The sequence below is a fragment of the Lepus europaeus genome, chromosome 1 (genome assembly GCF_033115175.1).
Source record: "Lepus europaeus isolate LE1 chromosome 1, mLepTim1.pri, whole genome shotgun sequence".
NCBI classification, from domain to species: Eukaryota; Metazoa; Chordata; class Mammalia; order Lagomorpha; family Leporidae; genus Lepus; species Lepus europaeus.
The window spans coordinates 61,492,183-61,514,742 of record NC_084827.1 but is presented as its reverse complement, the minus strand read 5'-3'; the positions used below and the strand labels follow the sequence as shown (position 1 = coordinate 61,514,742).

The 22,560-nt window shown below is 39.7% G+C and overlaps 1 protein-coding gene across 1 annotated transcript in view; it reads left to right on the top strand.

Annotated features, from left to right (window-relative positions):
- Positions 1 to 22,474, top strand: part of MAP3K2 (mitogen-activated protein kinase kinase kinase 2) — an 83,214-nt gene extending 60,740 nt beyond the window's left edge. The window contains exons 13-17 of the mRNA XM_062180273.1: positions 2,294 to 2,442; positions 2,806 to 2,937; positions 4,906 to 5,035; positions 12,263 to 12,440; positions 13,469 to 22,474. Of these exons, the coding sequence (XP_062036257.1) occupies positions 2,294 to 2,442; positions 2,806 to 2,937; positions 4,906 to 5,035; positions 12,263 to 12,440; positions 13,469 to 13,694 (815 nt within the window). The 3' untranslated portion in view covers positions 13,695 to 22,474. The remainder of the gene's footprint in view (positions 1 to 2,293; positions 2,443 to 2,805; positions 2,938 to 4,905; positions 5,036 to 12,262; positions 12,441 to 13,468) is intronic.
- Positions 22,475 to 22,560: the final 86 nt, after the last annotated feature.

Sequence of the window (22,560 nt, the reverse complement as noted above, 5' to 3'; positions counted from 1 at the left end):
TGAGAGAGAGAGACAGAGAGAAAGGTCTTCCTTTTTGCCGTTGGTTCACCCTCCAATGGCTGCTGCAGCCGGCTCATCGCGCTGATCCAAAGCCAGGAGCTTCTCCTGGTCTCCCATGCAGGTGCAGGGCCCAAGGACTTGAGTCATCCTCCACTGCCTTCCTGGGCCATAGCAGAGAGCTGGCCTGGAAGAGGGGCAACCGGGATAGAATCTGGTGCCCTAACCGGGACTAGAACCCGGTGTGCTGGCACCGCAAGGCGGAGGATTAGCCTGTTAAGCCACGGCGCCGGCCAGACTTACCTTGTACCATTTCTAGAGGGATTTTCTCAGTGGTCCTGCTGCATCTTCAGCTTCTGGCCTTTCTTGTGCATCATCTTGTCAGTGAAGGAGGCTCTGTCTGTGCCCTTGTCCTCCATCATCAGTAGATTGCAGCTATATGTTGGCCCAGGACGGCAGAGGAGAAATGGCGAGTTCTCTTTTCCTGTCCAGCTTCATTCTTAGGTTCTCTCTTCCTGCTTCTCAGAAATGAGTTTTCGCATTGATTCTGCCCATCTTCCAGGAGTAGAGGAATTTTTTTTTTTTTATGCCAATAAATACTTTAATGAGAACTGAGGTCCACAACATACATGGCAATAACTGCCCTGGTCTATGCCTTTTGCTCTAGCCCAAGTTTGGGGCTCACCATCTCCATTTAACCCACATTTGGAAAGAAGGCAATTTTGAATGTCACCCATCAGTTTACAGGAATTCTAATGGTCAGGGCCATCAGGAATAGGAATCGGCTCCAACCCTGGTTCTCCTAACCTTAGTGGGTTTTCAGCTGTAACCTAGAAGTGACATGGCTTGCTGCTCTTCCTCCAGCAGTTTGAGACTTCTGTTTCTTAGGGGAGAAGCTTGTACTGTTGCCCGTAAGTACACTGTGGAGGTCCACAGAATAGACTTTGAGTAAGTGTAAACTCACCCTTGTGTGTGAAACAGGATCCTAAGGGTTTAGTTTTCTCATAACCTACACTTGTTAAAAATTGAGCTGAGTTCTCCTTCTGTACCATGTGGTTTCTGTGTTTTGCCAGTGCTCACATTGCACCTCTCTTTAGAGATGTCTTCTTTTCCTTGGATTCCTGGCTAGTTGGTTGCCCTGCAGTCTGTTTTCTGATAGATTTGATATAGGTTATAATTTTGTGAATTACATAGACTTTTTTTTTTTATCATTAGGATGGGAATGATTCTTTTTCCAGCTTTTTGTGTTGCAGGTAGAAGCTGAAAATCTAATTCCAAATACTGCTGCAGTCTAGATAAGAAATAGTGCATCTTGGGGCCCAGGTTGTGGCGCAGTGTTAAGCCACCGCCTGCAATGCTGGCATTCCATATAGACACTGGTTTGTATCATGGCTACTCCACTTCTGGTCTAACTCTGTGCTAATGTGCCTGGAAAAACAGTATAAGATGGCCCAAGTGCTTGAGCCCTTGCCACCCATGTGGGAGACCTGGAAGAATCTCTTGGCTCCTGGCTTCAGCCTTGCACAGCCCTTGCTGTTGCTGCCATTGGGGAGTGAACCAGCAGATGGAAGATTTTGATCTCTTTCTCTATCTCTGTCTCTCCTCTACCCTCCCTCTCTCTAACTCTGCCTTTCAAATAAATAGATAAATCTTTAGAAATAGTATATCTGAAAATTAGTGCATCTTAGATTGAAAGATGCTATCACATTTATAATCACAAAAAATTGGAAATATACAAGTCATGGGAATATGAAACATATCAGTTTAGATCCTCAGAAAATTGACTAAAGAGAAAAATCTTTTTTTTTTTTTTTTTTTTTTTTTTGGGAAAGACAGAATTAGAGAGACAGAGACAGAGAGAAAGGTCTTCCTTTTTCCATTGGTTCACCCCCAAAGTGGCCGCTACGGCTGGTGCATTGCGGCAGGCGTGCTATGCCGATCCGAAGCCAGGAACCAGGTGCTTCCTCCTGGTCTCCCATGTGGGTGCAGGGCACAAGGACCTGGGCCATCCTCCACTGCACTCCCGGGCCACAGCAGAGAGCTGGACTGGAAGAGGAGCAATCGGGACTAGAACCTGGGGTGCCAGCGCCGCAGGCGGAGGATTAGCTTAGTGAGCCGTGGCGCCGGCCCAAGAGAAAAATCTTGAAAGGTTATAACCATTATGAATTTGGGTAGTCGTGATTTTCCCTCATATCCAAGCACATTTAATAAAGGATATAAGTGATGCAGTATATTCATTTATTTCCTATTCATGTGCCAACTGATTACTCCATTTTAAGGAAGTTTTCTTTTTCAGCACCTCGAGCTCCAACTAACTGGAGATTGGGCAAACTGCTTGGCCAAGGAGCTTTTGGCAGGGTCTACCTCTGTTATGATGTTGATACCGGAAGAGAATTGGCTGTTAAGCAAGTTCAGTTTGACCCCGAGAGCCCTGAGACCAGCAAGGTAATAATCACTGCACAGACTTTGTCACATTGTAAGATGCATTTTTACTGAAAGAAAATACATAATATACAGAATTTTGGGGTTTTCTTTAATGCAAATTATTTGCAAAACAGATGACAAAGGTAAGTTTTATCTACTTTGTACTATGGAATTTTCTTTCTTAATACTTTAGTCATATTCCTAATCTGATATAATGTTGCTTTAGTATATCATCAAGGACTGTTAAAGTTTTTGGTTTGAGATCTTAAGTTACTTGTTTCTTGAGTAGTAAATGTCTTAAAGTGAAATTGCCTTGATAATTCATGAACTTGGAATTTTCTGCTTTTTAACAGTGTTGTAAAGACAATGCATTCTGTTTTTTAGGAAGTAAATGCACTTGAATGTGAAATTCAGCTGTTGAAAAACCTGCTGCATGAGCGAATTGTTCAGTATTATGGCTGTTTGAGGGATCCCCAGGAAAAAACACTTTCCATATTTATGGAATATATGCCAGGGGTAAGTTGATATATCTGTTTGAAAATCTGTTAAGTCTTGTTAAGGAAACAAATTAAAAAACCTTGATTGTCAAATGTTAATCCTAGTTAAGGACATTTCAAAAGTTTTAAATTAGAATTGTCTAATATTTTCTGTTCTCTTCATCTGTTTCTGCATTTTTAACTCATTACTGCTAAATTATTCTAAAATAGGTTACAGATATTACAGTAGTTCATCCTCAGATTTTCCTAGGTACCCAAAAGATGTCCATTGTAGCTGATTATCCTAACCAGTTTCCATTCTATACCCACACATTATATTTAGTTAGTTATGTCCCTTTATTCTCTTTTTATCCTGAACAGTCAAATTTTACATGATGCAGATTTAGCAGAGACTGGAATAGTTTTTCTGTTAATAGCCCCATCTCATAGACTTTTTTAATCGCATCTTCATGTATTTTGTTTAATGTCTTCCTTTATTTATTTCCTGTAAACTCCGTTAGATGTGAAGTCTAAATTAGATTCAACTTTCATGTTTTTATTTCATCTGTAGACTTCATGTTGCATCCCATCAGGACACATGATTTCCACTTGTTGCACTGTAGTGATGCCATAGTTGACTGCTAACCTAGGGTGATTGACATCCTAATTGCCACAATGTAAATTTTTTTCCTGCAGACCTGAAAATAATCTGAGCTACAGCTCATATGGCATATGTTAATATCCACTTCCTTTTCAACTTTCTACCTAATTTTTTTTGTTTTTTTGTTTTTTTGACAGGCAGAGTGGATAGTGAGAGAGAGACAGAGAGAAAGGTCTTCCTTTGCTGTTGGTTCACCCTCCAATGGCCGCCGCGACCAGCGTGCTGTGGCCAGCACACTGCGCTGATCCGATGGCAGGAGCCAGGTGCTTCTCCTGGTCTCCCATGCGGGTGCAGGGCCATCCTCCACTGCACTCCCTGGCCACAGCAGAGAGCTGGCCTGGAAGAGGGGCAACCGGGACGGAATCCAGCGCCCCGACCGGGACTAGAACCCACTGTGCCGGCGCTGCAAGCCAGAGGATTAGCCTAGTGAGCAGCGGCACCGGCCTCTACCTAATGTTTTAAAACTGATTTATAGGCATTGCTAGAGTCAGTAATTTCATTAGGAGTTACAAATTGTGATTTGTGACCTATCATTCCTTGTATGTTATTCTTCCCAATCTGTAGGGTGCATTCTAATTCTGTTAACTTTCAATATGGTTGTGTCTTTACTCATTTAAAAATACATGCATTCCCATAAAGTAGGATATGTTAAAAAAAGGAGTTTGAGAAGAGGGCATTCGGCACAGCGGTTAGGTTGCCACTTGGGATGCTTGCATCCTATATTGGTGTGCCTGGTTTGAGTGCTGGCTACCCCACTTATTTTTTTAGATTTATTTATTTATTTGAAAGTCAGAATTACACAGAGAGAGAAGGAGAGGCAGAGAGAGAGAGAGAGAGAGAGAGAGAGGTCTTCCACTGGTTCACTCCCCAAGTGGCTGCAGCAGCTGGAACTGCGCCGATCCAAAGCTGGGAGCCAGGAGCTTCTTCCAGATCTCCCACACAGGTGCAGGGCTCAAGGACTTGGGCCATCTTCCAGGCCATAGCAGAGAGCTGGATTGGAAGTGAAGCAGCCGGGACTTGAACTGGCACCCATATGGGATGCTGGCACTGCAGGCAATGGCTTTACCTGCTACACCACAGCACCGGCCCAGCTACTCCACTTTTGATTCAACTTCCTGTGAATGTGCACTCTAGAAAGCAACAGGTACTGACTCCAGTACTTTCTTTTCTTTGTCTGTCCCTCCATCTCTTCCTACTCACTCCCTTTCCATCTTTCTCTCTCTCTCTCTGTCTCTACCTTCCATATGAATAAAATAAATAAATGAAAAAATTATTTAAAATAGAAATTTACTATTGCTTTCCATTTCAAACCACAGCACAATTTTTATTGTAATTGTTTTTTCCTAGGGTTCAATTAAGGACCAATTGAAAGCATATGGAGCTCTTACTGAGAATGTGACAAGGAAATATACCCGTCAAATTTTAGAGGGTGTCCATTATTTGCACAGTAATATGATTGTCCATAGAGACATCAAAGGTAAGAGATGAGGTATTTTTTGTTCTGAGAACACAGTTCTTTGAGAATGTGAATGAAGCAGGTGATATGGTTAATATGCTTAACATTTAAATTAATTCATCTATATCTGAAGTACCATAGGAAAACAGTTCTGCTTTCTCATGGACTCTTGTCACTGTTCCACTAGTGCAGTGCTGTTGGTACAGATTCCACAAATGGGTAGCTTCACTGGGAAGTTTCAGAGAATCAATGAAGTTGAAAAGACCAAGCAAGTGAGACTGGGTTTTCATACATGCTGCACAGGCATTGCAGTAGAGTGATTAGAGTGGGGCTCTGCCATCCCACTGCCTGATTCAAATTCAGATGTTTTCTGTCACTAACTATGTGATTGTGGAATAGTAACTTAATCTCTGTATGCCTCAATTCTTCATTCTGAAATGAGAATAATAATAGTTTACAACTCAGGATTCTTGTAAGAATTAAATGGGTTAATGCATGAAATATTCTTAGGACGGTGCCTGGTATCTGGAAAATAACAAAAAGTTAGCTTTGATAATAATATACCTTCTGTTGAGATCATATTCAGAGTCATGAAAATCGATGTCATTACCTAGGGAAAGAATAAAGAGAAGGAAGGAAAAGAGCTCAAGACTGAACTTTGTTGAACTCTAACTTGGTTAAACTTTTTTAAATCAAAAACAACTGTTTTCAGGGATCAGGTAAGTAAGTAAATGCATGAAATAATAAAAAAAAAAAATGAGTGTTGGGGATGTAGGAAATTTGAGAGTGGTTAAAACTCTGAACTGCAAAATATATCTCTGTAGGTTTAATTCTGTGAAGGCTTGGTTGTGACCCCAAGTTTAGAAATCACTGTCAATAAAAATAAACAGAGAAACTGTGTGTGAGTGTATATGTGTACAGGAGAGTACTTCAGACAAATTCATGGGAAATTAAAAGACAAGTCTACATTCATTTAAAAAAAATTTTAAGATCCATGGGTAGGTCTTTCATAAAACACATTTTTTACCAACTTTTTGAATACCCCTTGTATTAATCGAGTATGTGTATTATGCATTGGTCTTGCTGGGGGCTCTTTAGAGCTCCCAGGCTTTTGTGGTATGGCCATATTCAGGCCTAGCAGAACATTCCCAAACCAGCTTCTGTGACAGAGTATGCAGAATACTGAGCCAGATGACATGTATAAGGATGGGCTTACCAGCGAGTGTGAGAGCATCCCCATGATTTCCCTATTTCAGGCAGAACTCAGTTGTTAAGTACAAATCCTGATAGTTTGAAGACGATTATAGAGAAATTAACTTGATTAGGAGCAATCTCTATTCAAGCCAGTTTCTCAGTAGCTCCCATAATAAGGCAAGACCAGGAATGAGGGTGCTTTCCCCAAATGGATCTTTTTCTAACTCTGTCTTACTGCCCTTGTCAAATAAGGATGGAAACAAGCTGGTTTGAAAGCATTGGAAGGCAAATTTATTGATAATGGAAAAAAAGTAACTAGTAAACTGGGATATCGGGGCTGGCATTATGGTGAAGCCACCATTTATGACACCAGCTTCCTATATGGGCTTCGCTTCTAGTCCTGGCTGCTCCACTTCTTTTTTTTTTTTTTTAATTTATTTTTATTTTTATTTTTATTTTTTGACAGGCAAAGTGGACAGAGAGAGAGAGAGAGACAGAGAGAAAGGTCTTCCTTTTTGCCGTAGGTTCACCCTCCAATGGCCACCGCGGTTGGCGCGCTGCGGCCGGCGCACCGCGCTGATCCGATGGCAGGAGCCAGGTGCTTCTCCTGGTCTCCCATGGGGTGCAGGGCCCAAGCACTTGGGCCATCCTCCACTGCACTCCCTGGCCACAGCAGAGAGCTGGCCTGGAAGAGGGGCAACCGGGACAGGATCGGTGCCCCGACCGGGACTAGAACCCGGTGTGCCAGCGCCGCAAGGCGGAGGATTAGCCTACTAAGCCGCGGCGCCGGCCTGGCTGCTCCACTTCTAATCCAGCTCCCTGCTAACACCTAGGAAGGCAGCAGAAGATGGCCCAAGTCCTGAGCCCCCGCACCTATGTGAGGGACCTGGATGAAGCTCCTGGTTTCAGCCTGGCCCAGCCCAGGCCATTGTGGCTATTTGTGGAGTAAACCAGCAGATGGAAGTCTGGCTTTCTCTCTCTCTCTCTCTGTAACTCTGCCTTTTAAATAAATAAAATAAGTCTTTTTTTAAAAATTTTATTTATTTATTTAAAAGGCAGAGTTACAGAGAGGCATAGGCAGAGGCCGACAGAAAGGTCTTCCATCTACTGGTTCACTCCCTAAGTGACCGCAATGGCCAGAGCTTTGCTGATCTGAAGTCAGAAGCCGGGAGCTTCTTCCAGGTCTTCCATGCGGGTGCAGGGGTCCAAGAACTTGGGCCATCTTCCATTGCTTTCCCAGGCCAGAGCAGAGAGCTGGATTGAAGTGGAACAGCACCCTTACGGGATGCTGGCACTGCAGGCGGTGACTTTACTCACTATGCCACAGAGCCAGCCCCAAAATAAATCTTTAATATCAGTAAATAAGCTGGGATATACAATATGATCAAGTGGAACATAGAAGGAAAATTTTTGTTTGATTAATGGTGATTATACTGAATGGAAGATGAATGATATGAAAAAAATGAATGGGGCCGGCGCCACGGCTTACTTGGCTAATCCTCCACCTGTGGTGCTGGCATCCCGGGTTCTAGTCCCGGTTGGGGCTCTGGATTTTGTCCCGGTTGCTTCTCTTCCAGTCCAGCTCTCTGCTGTGGCCCGAGAGTGCAGTGGAGGATGGCCCAAGTGCTTTTTGCCCTGCACCCTCATGGGAGACCAGGAAGAAGCATTTGGCTCCTGGCTTCCGATCGGCACAGCATGCTGGCCGCAGCGGCCATTTGGGGGGGTGAACCAACGGAAAGGAAGACCTTTCTCTCTGTCTCTGTCTTTCTCTCACTGTCTAACTCTGCCTATCAAAAAAATTAAAAATTTAAAAAATTTTTTAAAAATTTTAAAAATGAATAATTATTTTTTCAACATTTTTTACTTTTTCTGTATTTCCCACATTTTTATGAATAATTTTTAAATGGTAAGGGCAAAGGAAAGGTAGTTGATTGATTTTCAGTTTAAATTCCTGAGTTCATTTTGAAATTTAGGATGAGAATGAATGGATCATTGTTGCTAGGCAGCCAGCTCATTATTTTATTTTTTTATTTTTTTTAAATTTTTTTGACAGGCAGAGTGGACAGTGAGAGAGAGACAGAGAGAAAGGTCTTCCTTTACCGTTGGTTCACCCTCCAGTGGCCGCTGCGGCCAGCACACCGCACCAATCTGAAGCCGGGAGACAAGTGCTTCTCCTGGCACTTGGACCATCCTCCTCTGCACTCCCGGGCCACAGCAGAGAGCTGGACTGGAAGACGGGCAACCGGGACAGACTCCGGCGCCCCGACCAGGACTAGAACCCTGTGTGCTGCCGCCGCAAGGCAGAGGATTAGCCTAGTGAGCTGCAGCCCCAGCTCATTATTTTAAAAAAAAGCTGATTTCAAAAACTTCTCTATTCCATGCATTTTTTTAAACTATACAACTGAAGACCAAATAGTGGATGAAAGAAAACTTACTTTTTTTCTTTAAGATTTTATTTATTTGAGAAGTAGAGTTACACAGAGAGGTAGAGACAGAGATGGGTCTTCCATCCGCTGGTTCACACCCCAAATGACTGCAACAGCCAGAGCTGAACCAATTTGAAGACAGGAACCAGGAGCTTCTTCTGGGTTGCCTACATGTATGCAGGGGCCCAAGCACTTGGACCACCTTTCACTGCTTTCACAGGCCATTAGCAGAGAGCTGACTTGGAAGAGGGGCAGCCAAGACACCAACCTATGCATATATGGGATGCAGATGCCGCAGGCAGAGGCTTAGCCTACCACAGCACAGAAGTATTTTGACTAACAGAGGAAGAGGAATGATAGAATAGTAGCATTTTATAATTACCAGGGAACTAATATATATAAGGTGTTGGCCTTAATAACCTCTGATGCTACTAAAATAGTCTAGAATACATTCTTATCCCTTCCTTCCAAAACAGAACCTGAATTTGATCAAACCTCCAAATTTAGCTATGAAATTATGGTAGTTCACTTTCCAAATGCACATATAATCAGGACTGTGTTTGGCCAAAGCCTGGAGCCAGGAGCTCAGTCAAGGTCTCTCACGTGGGCAGCAGGGACCCAAGAACTTGAGCCATCAACTGTTGCCTCCCAGGGTGCACATTAGCAGGAAGCTAGAATCAGAAGTGGAGCCAGCCTGGCTTCGGATCAGCGAGATGCGCCGGCCGCAGCGGCCATTGGAGGGTGAACCAACGGCAAAAAGGAAGACCTTTTTCTCTGTCTCTCTCTCTCTCTCTCTCTCACTATCCACTCTGCCTATCCAAAAAAAAAAAAAAAAAAAAGAAGTGGAGCCAGTACTACTTAAAGGCAAGAGATCAGGATTAACAACAGTGATGTTGACAGTGTGTGCCCTTAACATCATGGGGTGAGAATGGCAGTTTCCCTCTGAGCTTCTTTCCCAAAACTTATATCCCTAAGTTTAATCATGAATTTAAACATGAGACAAATTGGAGCCAGCGCTGTGGTGTAGCTGGTTAAAAGCCCAGGCCTGTGGCACTGGCATCCCATTTGGGCTCCAGGTCAAGTCTTGGCTGTTCTACTTTTTTTTTTTTTTTTTTTTTTTTTTGACAGACAGAGAGAAAGGTCTTCCTTTTTGCCGTTGGTTCACCCTCCAATGTCCGCCGCGGTAGGCGCGCTGCGGCCCGCGCACCGCGCTGATCCGATGGCAGGAGCCAGGTGCTTCTCCTGGTCTCCCATGGGGTGCAGGGCCCAAGCACTTGGGCCATCCTCCACTGCACTCCCTGGCCACAGCAGAGAGCTGGCCTGGAAGAGGGGCAACCGGGACAGGATCGGTGCCCCAACCGGGACTAGAACCTGGTGTGCCGGCGCCGCAAGGCGGAGGATTAGCCTAGTGAGCCGCGGCACCGGCCCGGCTGTTCTACTTTTGATCCAGCTCCTGCTAATGTGCCTGGAAAAAATGGTGAAGGATGGCCCAAGTGTTTGGGCCCCTGCCACCCACACTGGAGACCCAGAAGAAGCTCCTGGCTTAGGATTGGCTCAGTTCCAGCTGTTGCAGTCATTTGGGAAGTGAACCAACAGATGGAAGACCTACCTCGGTCTCTACCTCTCTCTGTAAATCTGTCTTTCAAATAAATAAAATGAATCTTTTAAAAATAAATAAGTGAATCTTTTTTTAAAATATTTTATTTATTTTACTTGAAAGTCAGAGTTACAGAGAGAAAAGAGAGGCAGAGAGAGAGAGAGACAAAGGTCTTCCATCCGATGGTTCACTCTCCAGATGGCCACAATGGCTGGAGCTGTGCTGATCTGAAGCCAGGAGCCAGGAGCTTCTTCCAGGTCTCCCACGCTGGTGCAGGGGCCCAAGGACTTGGGCCATCTTCTACTGATTTCCCAGGCCATAGCAGAGAACTGGATTGGAAGTGGAGCAACCGGGTCTTGAACCAGTGCCCATATGGGATGCCGATGCTTCAGGCCCCAATAAGTGAATCTTAAAAAAATGACACAAATCCTAATTCTGCAAGAACCTAACCAGTATTCCTAAGAAGTGTCAGTCATCAAAAACAAGGAAATCTGAGAAACAACTGCTTCCCAAGAAGAACTTAAGGAGACACCATAACTAAATGCAGTGTGGGATCCTGGATGAGATCCTTGGACAGAAAAAGTACATTAGAGTGAAAACTGAGGAAATCTGAGCAAGTATGGCTTTAAGTTAGTGCCAGTATATCAATATTCATTAGTTATGACAAATATACTAATGTGAGATAATACAAGGAGATAGCAGGGTATGTGGAAACTGTACTATCTTTGCAGTAATTCTATAAACCTAAAGCTATATAACATTTAAAAACTTTTTTTAAAAAATAAATGAAATTTAGGGTCTGGTGTTGTAGCGTAGCAGGTAAAGCATCCATCTGTGATGCCGACATCCCATATATATGGTGCGAGTTCAAAACCTGGATGTTCCACTTCTGATCCAGCTCCCTGCTAATGCATCTGGGAAAGCAGCAGAGGAATGGCCCAAGTGTTTGGGCCCCTGAATTCAGGTGGTAGACCCCAAAGAAGCTCCTGGTTCCTGTCTTCGGCCTGGCCCAGTCTAGCAGTTGTGGCCATTTGGGGAGTGAGCCAACGGATGGAAGCTATCTCCCTCTCTCTCTCCAACTCTCTTTCCTCCTCTCTCTGTGACTCTGCCTTTCAAATAAATAAAAAGTAAAAATCTTAAAAAAAAAAAAAAAAAGGAATCTAAAAACAGATGGGAAACTCAAAGCTTGCTTATAAGACATTTAAATTATTAAAACCCATTATTAAGAAAAAGTTTAAAATACAATATTTATGTAGTAGCAGAGGGGAAAACAGTGCTAGAAGTTTTTGGCTAGGAAGGTTCCACAGGAAGACCCTGTAGGGAGAAGCTGATTTCTCAAGGAAATAAGCTTTGGCCATGGGATGCTTGCTCTATGACAGACAAACTGAGAACCAAGATCTTGTAGTGACTTTTTTTTTCTTTGTAAGGATTTATTTATTTATTTGAAGGGCAGAGTTAAAGAGAGAGATCTTCCATCTAATGGTTCCCTCTGGAAATGGCCACAAAGTACCAGGACTGGGCCAGGCCAAAGCCAGGAGCCAGGAGTTTCTTCCTGGTTTACCATGTAGGTGCAGGGGCCCAAGCACTTGGGCCATCCTCTGCTGCTTTCCCAGGCACATTAGCAGGGAGCTGGATTGGAAGGAGAGCAGCTGGCACTTGAACCAGCACCCCTATGGAATGCTGGGTGCTACAGGTGGCAGCTTTACCCACTATGCCACAGGGCTGGCCCCCTTTTATGATTCTTGCTCCTTCATCTTTCTTTTCATGTTCCTCTCACCTCCTGCCCTCACTAGTCCTTTTTAGTCTGAGATCCCTCTTACATCCTGAAGCACACACAGCTGTTTAAAAATTTTGTTTATGCAGCAAATAGCTGCTGTTGTACCAGGTACTACTACTGATCAGGAGATAAAAGTTGTCTAATTTTGGAGACAGGCTGAAGAGTTCAGTAACCGGTTCTCTGCCATTATTCTTTTGTACTATATTCCAGACTGCCAGTAAAATTAATGAAATGAAGATATTTCTTGATTTTAGGTGCAAATATCCTGCGAGATTCAACAGGCAATGTCAAACTGGGAGATTTTGGGGCCAGCAAACGGCTTCAAACCATCTGTCTGTCGGGGACAGGAATGAAGTCTGTCACAGGCACACCATACTGGATGAGCCCTGAAGTAATCAGTGGAGAAGGCTATGGTAGAAAAGCAGATATCTGGTAGGTTTTGAGGTTTGTGAGACTTGCCTGGACATTATGGACTTCTTAAGTGTTCCCACTCAGGGTTGAAATTATTGAGCTGAATTTAAATGATCTTTTAAAAAAGATTTATTTATTTGTATTTGAAAGGCAGAGGGAAGCATAAGTGAGCGGGAGATCTTTCCTCTGATAGTTCACTCCCAAATGCCCTCATCAGCTGGGACAAGGCCAGACCAAAGCCAGGAGTCAAGAACTGCCGAATCACTCTGATGTGGGCCACCTGCTGCCTTCCCACACGATAACAGGAAGCTGCATTAGAAGCAGATGGAAGAGTCAATCCCAGGCACTGTGACTAGGATGCCGGTGTCTGATTTGGCAGCTTAACCCATTGTGCCACAATGCCTGCTACAAAATTCTCCTTTGTACTTCTGAAATAGAATGCAACAATTGTAAGGATTAATACTATGTTAATTATACCTCATTGAGGCTTATAATTGACAGTATATTTAGAGCTTTCATTCTTTAAGGATATTGTATGAAGTAAATCTCAGCATTAGAAAGCTATCTTACTTGATTTCCCTGAAGATCTTTGAAAGTAATTAGTCTGTTATTAATGTCATAATAATTCACTTAATTTTTAATTGCTTGATAATTTTAAGTTAGAACACAAAATGGTCATTGGCAACTTCTCACCCAGCAAAGATTTTAATAGATGTTCATTTTAGGCACCTGAGGGCAAACATCTCCTAATGTTTTATAAGGTAAAAACAATTATTTTTAGCACCAGGTTAGAAACTCACATAAAATCACAGTAATATTCTCTGCCCACCATTTGGATTAAATTATAGTCATCAAGTTATGGGTTATTTTCTTTGATTTTTTTTTTATGTTTAAATTGCAGTTTTATGTAATTGCAACCTTTTAGTGAATGTTTAAATGTGAAATCAAGTCGTATTTAAATTTATATGGACTTCTCTTTTTCATTTTCTAGGTAAGTAGCTTTATTTCATGATACTATTGCTTGTATAATGTATTTATTTCTTTTTTAGGAGTGTAGCATGTACTGTGGTAGAGATGCTAACTGAAAAGCCACCGTGGGCTGAATTCGAAGCGATGGCCGCCATCTTTAAAATCGCCACTCAGCCAACAAACCCAAAGCTGCCACCTCATGTCTCAGACTATACTCGAGATTTCCTCAAACGGATTTTTGTAGAGGTCAAACTGAGACCTTCAGCTGATGAACTTTTAAGGCACATGTTTGTGCATTATCACTAGCAGCCAGTAACCTTTCCTGTGCCTCTACCCGGCTCCCATCTGTGCATTCACCTTCTCTCTGACTGCACTTTTCTGTTTTATAAAAAAAAAGAGAGATGGGGAGAAAAAAGACAAGAGGGAAAGTATTTCTCTTGATTATTGGTTAAATTTGTTTAATAATAATAGTAACCTAAATTTTTTATATTTAATCTTTTTTTCCTTACAAGAACTTGAAACTTTTTTTTAAGTTTGTATAATGTACTGATGTGGTTCAGAGAGATAAAGCACTTTAGTACATAGTCACTCTTTTTAGTATACACAAATCATTTGGAATACATAAAGATTGTAGAGTCTTTCCCTGTTATCACTGACGTCTTAGTGGTGTTGGAGAGACATGGGAAACAGCGAAGAAAATAATGTGTCATTTGTAGTTTTTAGTCCTAGTATTTAAAATAGATCCTCAATTGTAGGGTTGAACCCTAAACTTGTCTTTAGGGTAGGTACTCAACTTAAAGAATATAGGTTTCTTCTTACATCTGTATTCTTTAGATCCTAACCTCTGTCTACCAAGCTTTTTGCTCAGTAGGAATTGTGATAGAAGATAAGAATCTGTAAGAGGTATGTTTATTTGTTAGTCCTAACCAGTATAATAAGCAAATACACTATAGTAGATCTATGGTACTGGAATCCATAATCCTTGAGGGATAACTTTCTGCTTATGAGAAAAAGATACTTTATTTTAAAGAAATATGGGAATTCAGTGAGCAACAAACTCAAGTAAATGACAAAAGGAGAGTGCTCTCATTAAATGTGTGAGCAATAGATAAGACCATATTTGTCATTCAACAGAAATAATGAGGGAGGAAAAAAAAAGGACTGAATGTTGGTTAGTATATTTTAAACTATGTTCTTTACTTGAGGGGAAAGTCCCAAAATTAAGGAGATAGAGAACTATTCACAATCATGTGTACCATCTTTCTGTTTCTAGCTCCTGATTCCCCATAGATAGCATTATTTAGGAACTATAAGTTCAATCCAGAGTACCCGTATGTGAAAGCTAGTGTCCTGAGCCAAAACCTCTGTTCTTGGAGTCACAGAGGAATAAAGCCCCTCAAAAAAAAAGAAAGAAAGAAAAAAGACAAACAGATATCATTGGAAACAGTGCGATTGTTATTAGTGGAGTGGGGATAATTTACTTGGCCTCTTGCAATGCCTGGAGACCAGGAGGATACTCCGGGCATCCAAAGGATAGAGGCCAGGGATGCTGCTCACCTGTCATACACCAAGACAGTGCCCCTGAACCCCACAAGTATTGTCCTGCCCAAAAGTGCCAAGGCTAGGAACCCTGATGTAAAGACGAGTCCCAGGTATGAACTGAAAACTGCCACTTACAAAGCAGTAAACACAAAACAAATTTTAAGGAGAAAGTGACACAATGTGAAATGAGGATTTTCTGTGAACTGATGCCACTACTTTTAGATCAAGGGTGAATGATCTTAACAGAAAGCAAATCTCAGTTACTTCCTTACCAGCTAGCTGTACATAGCACCCAGAGCAGCAAGGCTTCCATTTTAGAAACAAAATGAATTTGAGCACTGAGCCATTTGAACTCAGCCCATTTGTGGATCTAATCTCTGTAGAAGTCAGTTCATAATTGGAACAAATGAAAGCCTATCAAAATTAATGTTAGCTACTATCAGGACAGTTTAAAAACTGCCAGGTATTTCTAATGTAATGTATCTTCTAAGAGCAAGAACATTTAGTGGAATGAGACAGCTGGGAAAGGTCGCGCTATCTAATGAGTTTGTGCTAACTGAAAAATATGATCAGTAATTTGGCTACTTGCAGTTTTTTTCCAGCAAATTAAAGCAAATGCTGTTAAGTATTTTATTTTTAGAGGTCTGGAAAATAATAGTCTTCCTGGAGGCCTTAAATCTGTGGTTCCTTTCATGGGATTCATAAGGGACTAAGGTATTCTTATTCTCTGCCAAAAGGTATGCTACTAGGGAATCTTGAAGGTAGATCTTGTTTTCCTGTATCACGATCCTACCTGGCATTCCCTGGAGGAATATTTGAAATCCTGCTATTGATCTGAGAAGTCAAAGCACAAAATTAGATGTTAATGCTTTTCCCATAATATTAAAATCAAAGGAAGCAGCTTACAAGGAAGAACAAGAATTAGGTGCCTCCTGCCGTGATCAATCAACTGCTAAACCTGTGCTAGAAACAGAATCTCCCAGTTTGTGGACCTTTTGTGATTTCTTTCTGTTCCTGAGCAAGGGCATCGTTTGTACTTGAGCAAGATCATGGTGTCTGGACCAGTGGGCTTTTCCTTCATTTCTTTGTCTTGTGTGGTTGTGATTTCCCTTTGGCTCATTTTTGGTCTGTCAGGGTAACCAGCAGTGCAGAATAGGAGACAAACGCTCCTTAGAGTGAAATTGGGGAGGCTGTGGAACCCAAAGCAAAGTTGTTTGCTTTTTCAGTCTCCTTTTTCTTTTCTAAGTGCTATTGAGGAGAAAAGGCACCTGAGGAGAAACTACTACTTTAACACTGCTGCAGAAAACTGTTGCTTTATAAGAAAAATATTAGCTATGGGAAAGTAATGTTCTTTATGTAAAGACTTAAAAATAGACTGATAGTTTACAGAGTTATTATATAAAGTATGAATTTATTTCAAGCAAGTTGTGAAGGTACCAAAAACCACAATAAAAGTTTATATATATATATATATATATATATATATATATAAACGAGTTACTCAGAACAAAAAAGCCTGAAGGTGGGAGGAAGGCATGGAAGACCAAAAGTAAATAAGGAGAAACTTTTGATAGGAAACACCTTTATCAGGGGAAATTAAATATAACACTCCAGTTTTTTCTTTTTAATAATGGTGTGGGTAACATGAAATTTGAACTTTTTAAGATGACTCTAAATGTATTTTGTTTTTTAAGTGCACAACTGATTCTTCTATACTGTAATGTTTCTTTACTGAGGCTGGAAAATGGCCAGACTGCTGACTTTGTGCCTTTAAAATGCATTCTGCTTTGACAGTGGCAGACTTTTTGGTGCTGGAGAAGATTTACTAGCAGTCTTACATAAGCTTTTCAGGAAATATCTTTCTACTTAGGCCTTGAGAGACTCCAAGTGGCATGACTTGGGCTTGGACCAAACATAAGACCTTTTACATTGCAAATAAAATGTATTGAATAAAAGAGTTGAAAATTATCCTAATGAGTAGTGGAAATTTTGATGGGTTGGCACTTCTTTAAAAGGTATTAAAAAGCATACAGACTGAAAATTTCAGTTTGAACACCTTGAAAATTGTCAGCACTTTTCTTAATTTACAAAACAGGTTTCTATCTTAAAAATGACTTTTCCCTTCAAAAAAATTTAAAAGGCACACTCTCCCTTACATACTGCATATAAAAGATTAAAATATTAATACATACACTGAGCTATAAAAGAGAAATTAAAGCTTTGATTGAATTGACTTGACTTAAATTGAATTGACTTTCACTTGAGAGAGTCTTTACCTTATTCCCAATAGCAATTACATTAAAAAAAAAAAAAAAAAGAAAAAGAAAAAAGAGGCAAAGCTATTTCTTTAGAGTAGTTTCCTGCTCTTCCAGCTCTTACATAGCTCTGGTCTGTGCTGTAGTATTTCTGAGATAGAGTTGTAAGATATATAAAGTCATTGAGAGTCAAATCTGGATAGTTTGGTAGGATGACCAAGCCAGAAACTGACTCTTTGGCCTATGGCTGAGTTCTGTGCCGGTGATTTCATCTGAAGTCTAGGAACCAATCAGTAACTTCATATGAAATCATCTGATGTCAGTTGAGTATACAAATCTGTCTGTTCTTTAAAAATAGGGAGAATTTTTTTATTTAGTTATTCAGTAATTGTGACTATGTCAGGTACTAAATTAACATCCTTCAGGAGGTTCGGTCTAGGAGGAACATGGATGGAGATGGTTACTTGTTTTATGGTATACTCTAACACTGACTATTCAGCAAGGGTTTCAAGTGTTACCATTATTTGGAAATAAGGGGAAAACAATTTTATGTTAATGATGGGCTGTTGTACACTGAAATGTCATTAACGACAGAGGTTAGAGTAAAAGTATCCTCCAGCTGGAGGGACCCACCCACCCCAGATTAGGTAGTCTGTCTCAGGACCTCTACTCACAGCCTCCACCCAAACAGTTCCAGTAATGGGGTAGTCCATAACACAGTGGGGGAGGGGTGATGGAGGTTATTTTTCCTAGCTGTCTCTTTAAAAAAAAAAAAAAAAAAGAGTCTTTAGGTCTAAATTGTGAAAACACCCAAAACATTTGGTGAGAATTGAACTGTCAAGTGTTATTTATGCTAAGATCAGGATAATTTCTTGAGACCATGTTATTTTTATCATTAAGTTTGATCTTTGTTACAAATGTAATGTTCATATTTATTTGAACTTTAAGATTGGTCGAATGTCAATGAAAGCAATTTAATTACTTATTTTTAGTAGTGCCTTTCTCTCTGTATGCCTTAATTTTATTTTATATTAATAATTCAAGTTACCCACCAAAATGAAGATTTTTTCCAAAATCAGCAGACTTCGAGAGTTCCTTTGGCCTTAGACTGTGTATTAGCCCTTACACATTTCTTAATGGCCTTCTCCTCCTCTTCCTCCTTCTACCTCCTTTTTTGTTGTTGGTCTGTTTAGGAGAGAAATATTAGCATTTTTCTGTGATCAGCACTGCATTCTCCACTAGGCATGAATTCCTAAGCATAGAAAGAAGTATTGTCATTCTTCAAGAGACATAGTAAATTGTTTTCTTGGTTGATTACTTGAGTTTCAGTAACATTAGCACCTCCATGTTCTTTGTATATCATGATTCAGTTACCATGTTCACGCAGACTAGAGTGGTTGTTTTTGCCCTAAAGAGATCATTTACGTAGTTTACAGCTGTTGAAGCAGTGAGAATTAATTGGGCAGTCAGCAAGAAGTCCAGTGATAACAAATTCTAATCCTTGCTTTATAAATAACATTTTGACTGATACTCTAGCTCGTCTTTTCTGTGAAGAGTGTGTGTGTGTGTGTGTGTGTTTTTGAAGTTGGGGCAGTGGTAGGAAGAAAGGAAAGTTGAGAGTTTTCAGTTAGCTCAATCTCTGTTCTTCGAAGAACAACTCAAAAATGCGTGCCCTCCTGATAATGGTTGAATGTTCTCATCCTCAGGTGGGAACATCAGTGTATTTTCCACCACTAGCTAGTACAAATGATTGTTTAATAAAGGTATTTAGTGTAGATTGCCAAGCTCTTGGTTGCTAAAAGTAGATTAAAATTGTGTGTGTGTGTGTGTTTCTATTACTTAAATATAAAGTAATTGATCTTACATAGTTCTTTATGAAGTTTTTGGAATAGAAATTCTGCAAGATATTATCAAAACCAGATTCCTTGGCTTACCAGTTTTTCAAAAGGAAATTCTCTTATACCTCTTTTTGGTTGGCTGGGGAAGGTGTGCTGTGAAGTCACCGTTCCTGCTTCACAGTCGTCTTTAGCTTTGCTTTGACTCCTGCCATGATCTGGACAGGATGCCCTCCCTACCAGACGTGGGAAGTATCAGAGCCTCCCATCTCTCTCTATTCACTTGTCAGCTGTAGATGGTAACGAGCTCTCAAGTAGAGTGATCATGGTTGAGCTTCAGAAAAGTGAGAGAGTAGTCATAGCTGTAGTAACAAAGAGAATAAATTTTATCTGTTCATATCGTTATTATGTGTTTGTATTTTTCATAATTACATTTTAATTGATAGTCATACAGCATTTTTATTACAAGCAGCAAAGGCATTCAATCAGCACCTACTATTCCTTCTGCCTGATGACTTCTTGTTTGTATCACAGTCTATTATCAGAATCACTTTAAACCAAAGCTTTTATATTTCCTGCACACATAGCCAAAATGATTAGCACTGTTACATCTGCCCATTTCTAAGCTAACATAAAAATGGTAAGGCAGGTACTAATAGAATTTTATCTCAGTCTATCCTTCAAGAAAAGGACAGGTGCTCAGTGTTTGCATTTAGACATGCAGAATGCTTCTATTAAGGAACTATATAGACATTACGAACTTAAGCTGTACACGTGCCAATCTATTAACGTCACCTGATCATAGATGCATAGATATACCTTGATGTCTGATGCCTCAGGTTGGTGGCGTACTTTCTTCTAGTGTCTTAACATTTATGAACTTGTGCTTGACTTGAGGGGCATTTCAGCAAAGCTGTGAAGAAAAGTAGGTTATAGACCAACATCTGCCTTGTGCCATAGATCTTTTGGAACATAAGATAGTGTCTGCTCTCCATTATACCTGCAGAATTTGTCCTCAAATAAGGATTTCTGAATCCCTTAATGCCAGTTGAGAACAGTCAAGTTCATGATTATCCTGAAAGCACTTTTGTGTTCCTTTATTTATATTTTTGGGGGATTTATTTTTAAAAGCATATGTAACTAGTGATGATCTTAGCATTACTAGAAGGAAAGAGATAAATAACAAAGGTACATCTTTAAACTCTATTAGATTCTTAGATTCCAAAATAGATTTGACAAATTCTCATTTTTCCAAAGACTTTTCTTCCACCTAAAATAAGAAGACAGAACTAGTAGAAACATTTGAGCTGGAAAGGCTTATGGGCAAAAGAAAGTCAGCTAAACCCTTGCAATATACCCTTTTTAATTAAAAGTGCAGTATCTAAGAACAAGAATACTTCTTTAAAAATAATTGTTTTAATACAATCATAATTAGTAAGTAAAAGGTTTACACTTTTTCTATTGCTGTTGGTTTTAAAGTTTGCTACCCTGCAAAGTTAATACCAAAAATACTTTTAATGTCTGACATCTCTTACATTTCACGTGGTTCTTTTTATTCATTGTAAATAAAAGCAAACTTGGATAAATTTGAAGATAAACTTTTAATTATTACAGCCATGATTATCGATTTGTAAATTTACCCTTTGACTTAGTGTACATTTTTTAATGTAACCATTAAATTCTCTATATTTAATCTATTAATTTCTCTGTAAATGTTTTTAATCTCAGTTGAATGCTGGGCAGTTTATAATTATGTACAAAGGTTTTTTTTTCATATTAAGGTTGACTTTTTGCACATTTTTGGAAATGTTTAATTTGTACACTGATTTCCTATTCTGACCAATAATTGTTGATGAGTGTATGAGCATCATGAATGCGTGCATTGAACTACTGTCTGTGTCTCTGTGTTTTAACTTCTTTCAAGATGTAGCCATCAGTTACTGCACTGCTATTACTGACTTACATGAACATTCTTGCTTCTACAAAGTATACTTATCTATGGTTCTGTATTTGTTGAAGAACTCAGGAGTTCAACATTACTTTCTAATTTTATAATGTATTCTGAAATCCATTACTAAGTTGAAAGTATGCTTTGTGATTCTGTGTATCAGGGGATGTGTGTTTGTGTGGAGATGTCTTTTTCTGTGTCTAGGCACATGTATATATCCCAGTAAGTTCTTACTTTAATTTCATTTCTACATTTTTATGAACTTGTTTTATAAGGGTACTATTTAGTTAGGATAATTAAATATATATAAAAGCTTTCTGAGAGATTATTTACTATATGAATATATTTTCAGCTGGCTGATCAAAATATTTTTTTAGTTTTGTTTTTAACCATTCAAAATGTATTTGTATTTCCAGAATTGGACACACATTGTACTTAAGAGCCCAATCAAATTATGCTTCCAAAGAGAAGCAGTGAATTCTCTTGAGAATTCTGGGAAATGCAAGTTAAGAGAAAAAAATAGATTTTGAGTAGTATCAAAAACAGTGTCCTCTAAAATGGCCTTTGAATTCTCAGTGCTATTAAAAATGCAAGAAACTAAATTGTCTTCAAGACATGTCAAGATTTTTATAACTCCAGTTGCCATTGGCCTGTCCCGTTGTTTTGTTAATATTTCCTTTATTCTGCCCCCAAAGGATTTCAACTTTGTTTTTTCCCCTACTGGGCAAGGTCAGACTGGGTTTATAAAACAATATACATTGACATATTGTGAATCTCTGTAATTGACTATAAATTGGCTTAGAAATGTCCAAACATATATTGTTGTGTCTTTATACTGTACCGTGCATTTTAAGTAACTGCCAGAAAAATAATTGGAAATAGAAATTTCCAATTGACATTGTTATTGTATTAAAAAAAAAAAAAAACCAACAACACAAACCTTGCTTTCAATATGTGGTGCCACATAAAGTTACTTGTGTTAGGAATAAAGTCCACTGTTGAAGTTGAGTGTCACTAAGCTTGTTATGTTAAAAGGAACCGGTGTGATTAGAACCTACCAGAAGCCAGATATAGTGTGGTATGTGCCACATTTCATGCACATTTTGACTTTGTGTTGTTTATTCAAAATTGTGCTTGTAAAAATGTATAAAATTTCTGAGTTTTATAATTTCTGTGTACTTGTTTTTTTTTCTTGCTGGTAAATAGCCTTTTAAAAAATCTAATATAAAAGAAACCATGTTTATATTTTGTTTAGTGATCAATGACTTTGTTTATATGGAAATTTGTATATTGTTGGCACACATCTTTGTTTAGATTTTTTGTGCATGAAGGCCTGCAATAATTAGCACAATGAAAATTGCTTTTTATTACATGTTAGTTCATTTTTCTTTTTTTTGAAAGATTGTGGTGCAAAGGCTTACTCTGAGTAACCTTCTGGACTATGGAATGAACATAAATGATTGGCACTTTGAGTGTTAATAAAACTGATATTTATTTCCACTGTGATTGGTTTGTCCAGATCTGTTCTTGGACTATTTGTTCGAAGTTTTCCCCTTGGCAATTGTCCGCCTTGATTGAGTTCATCATGTTCC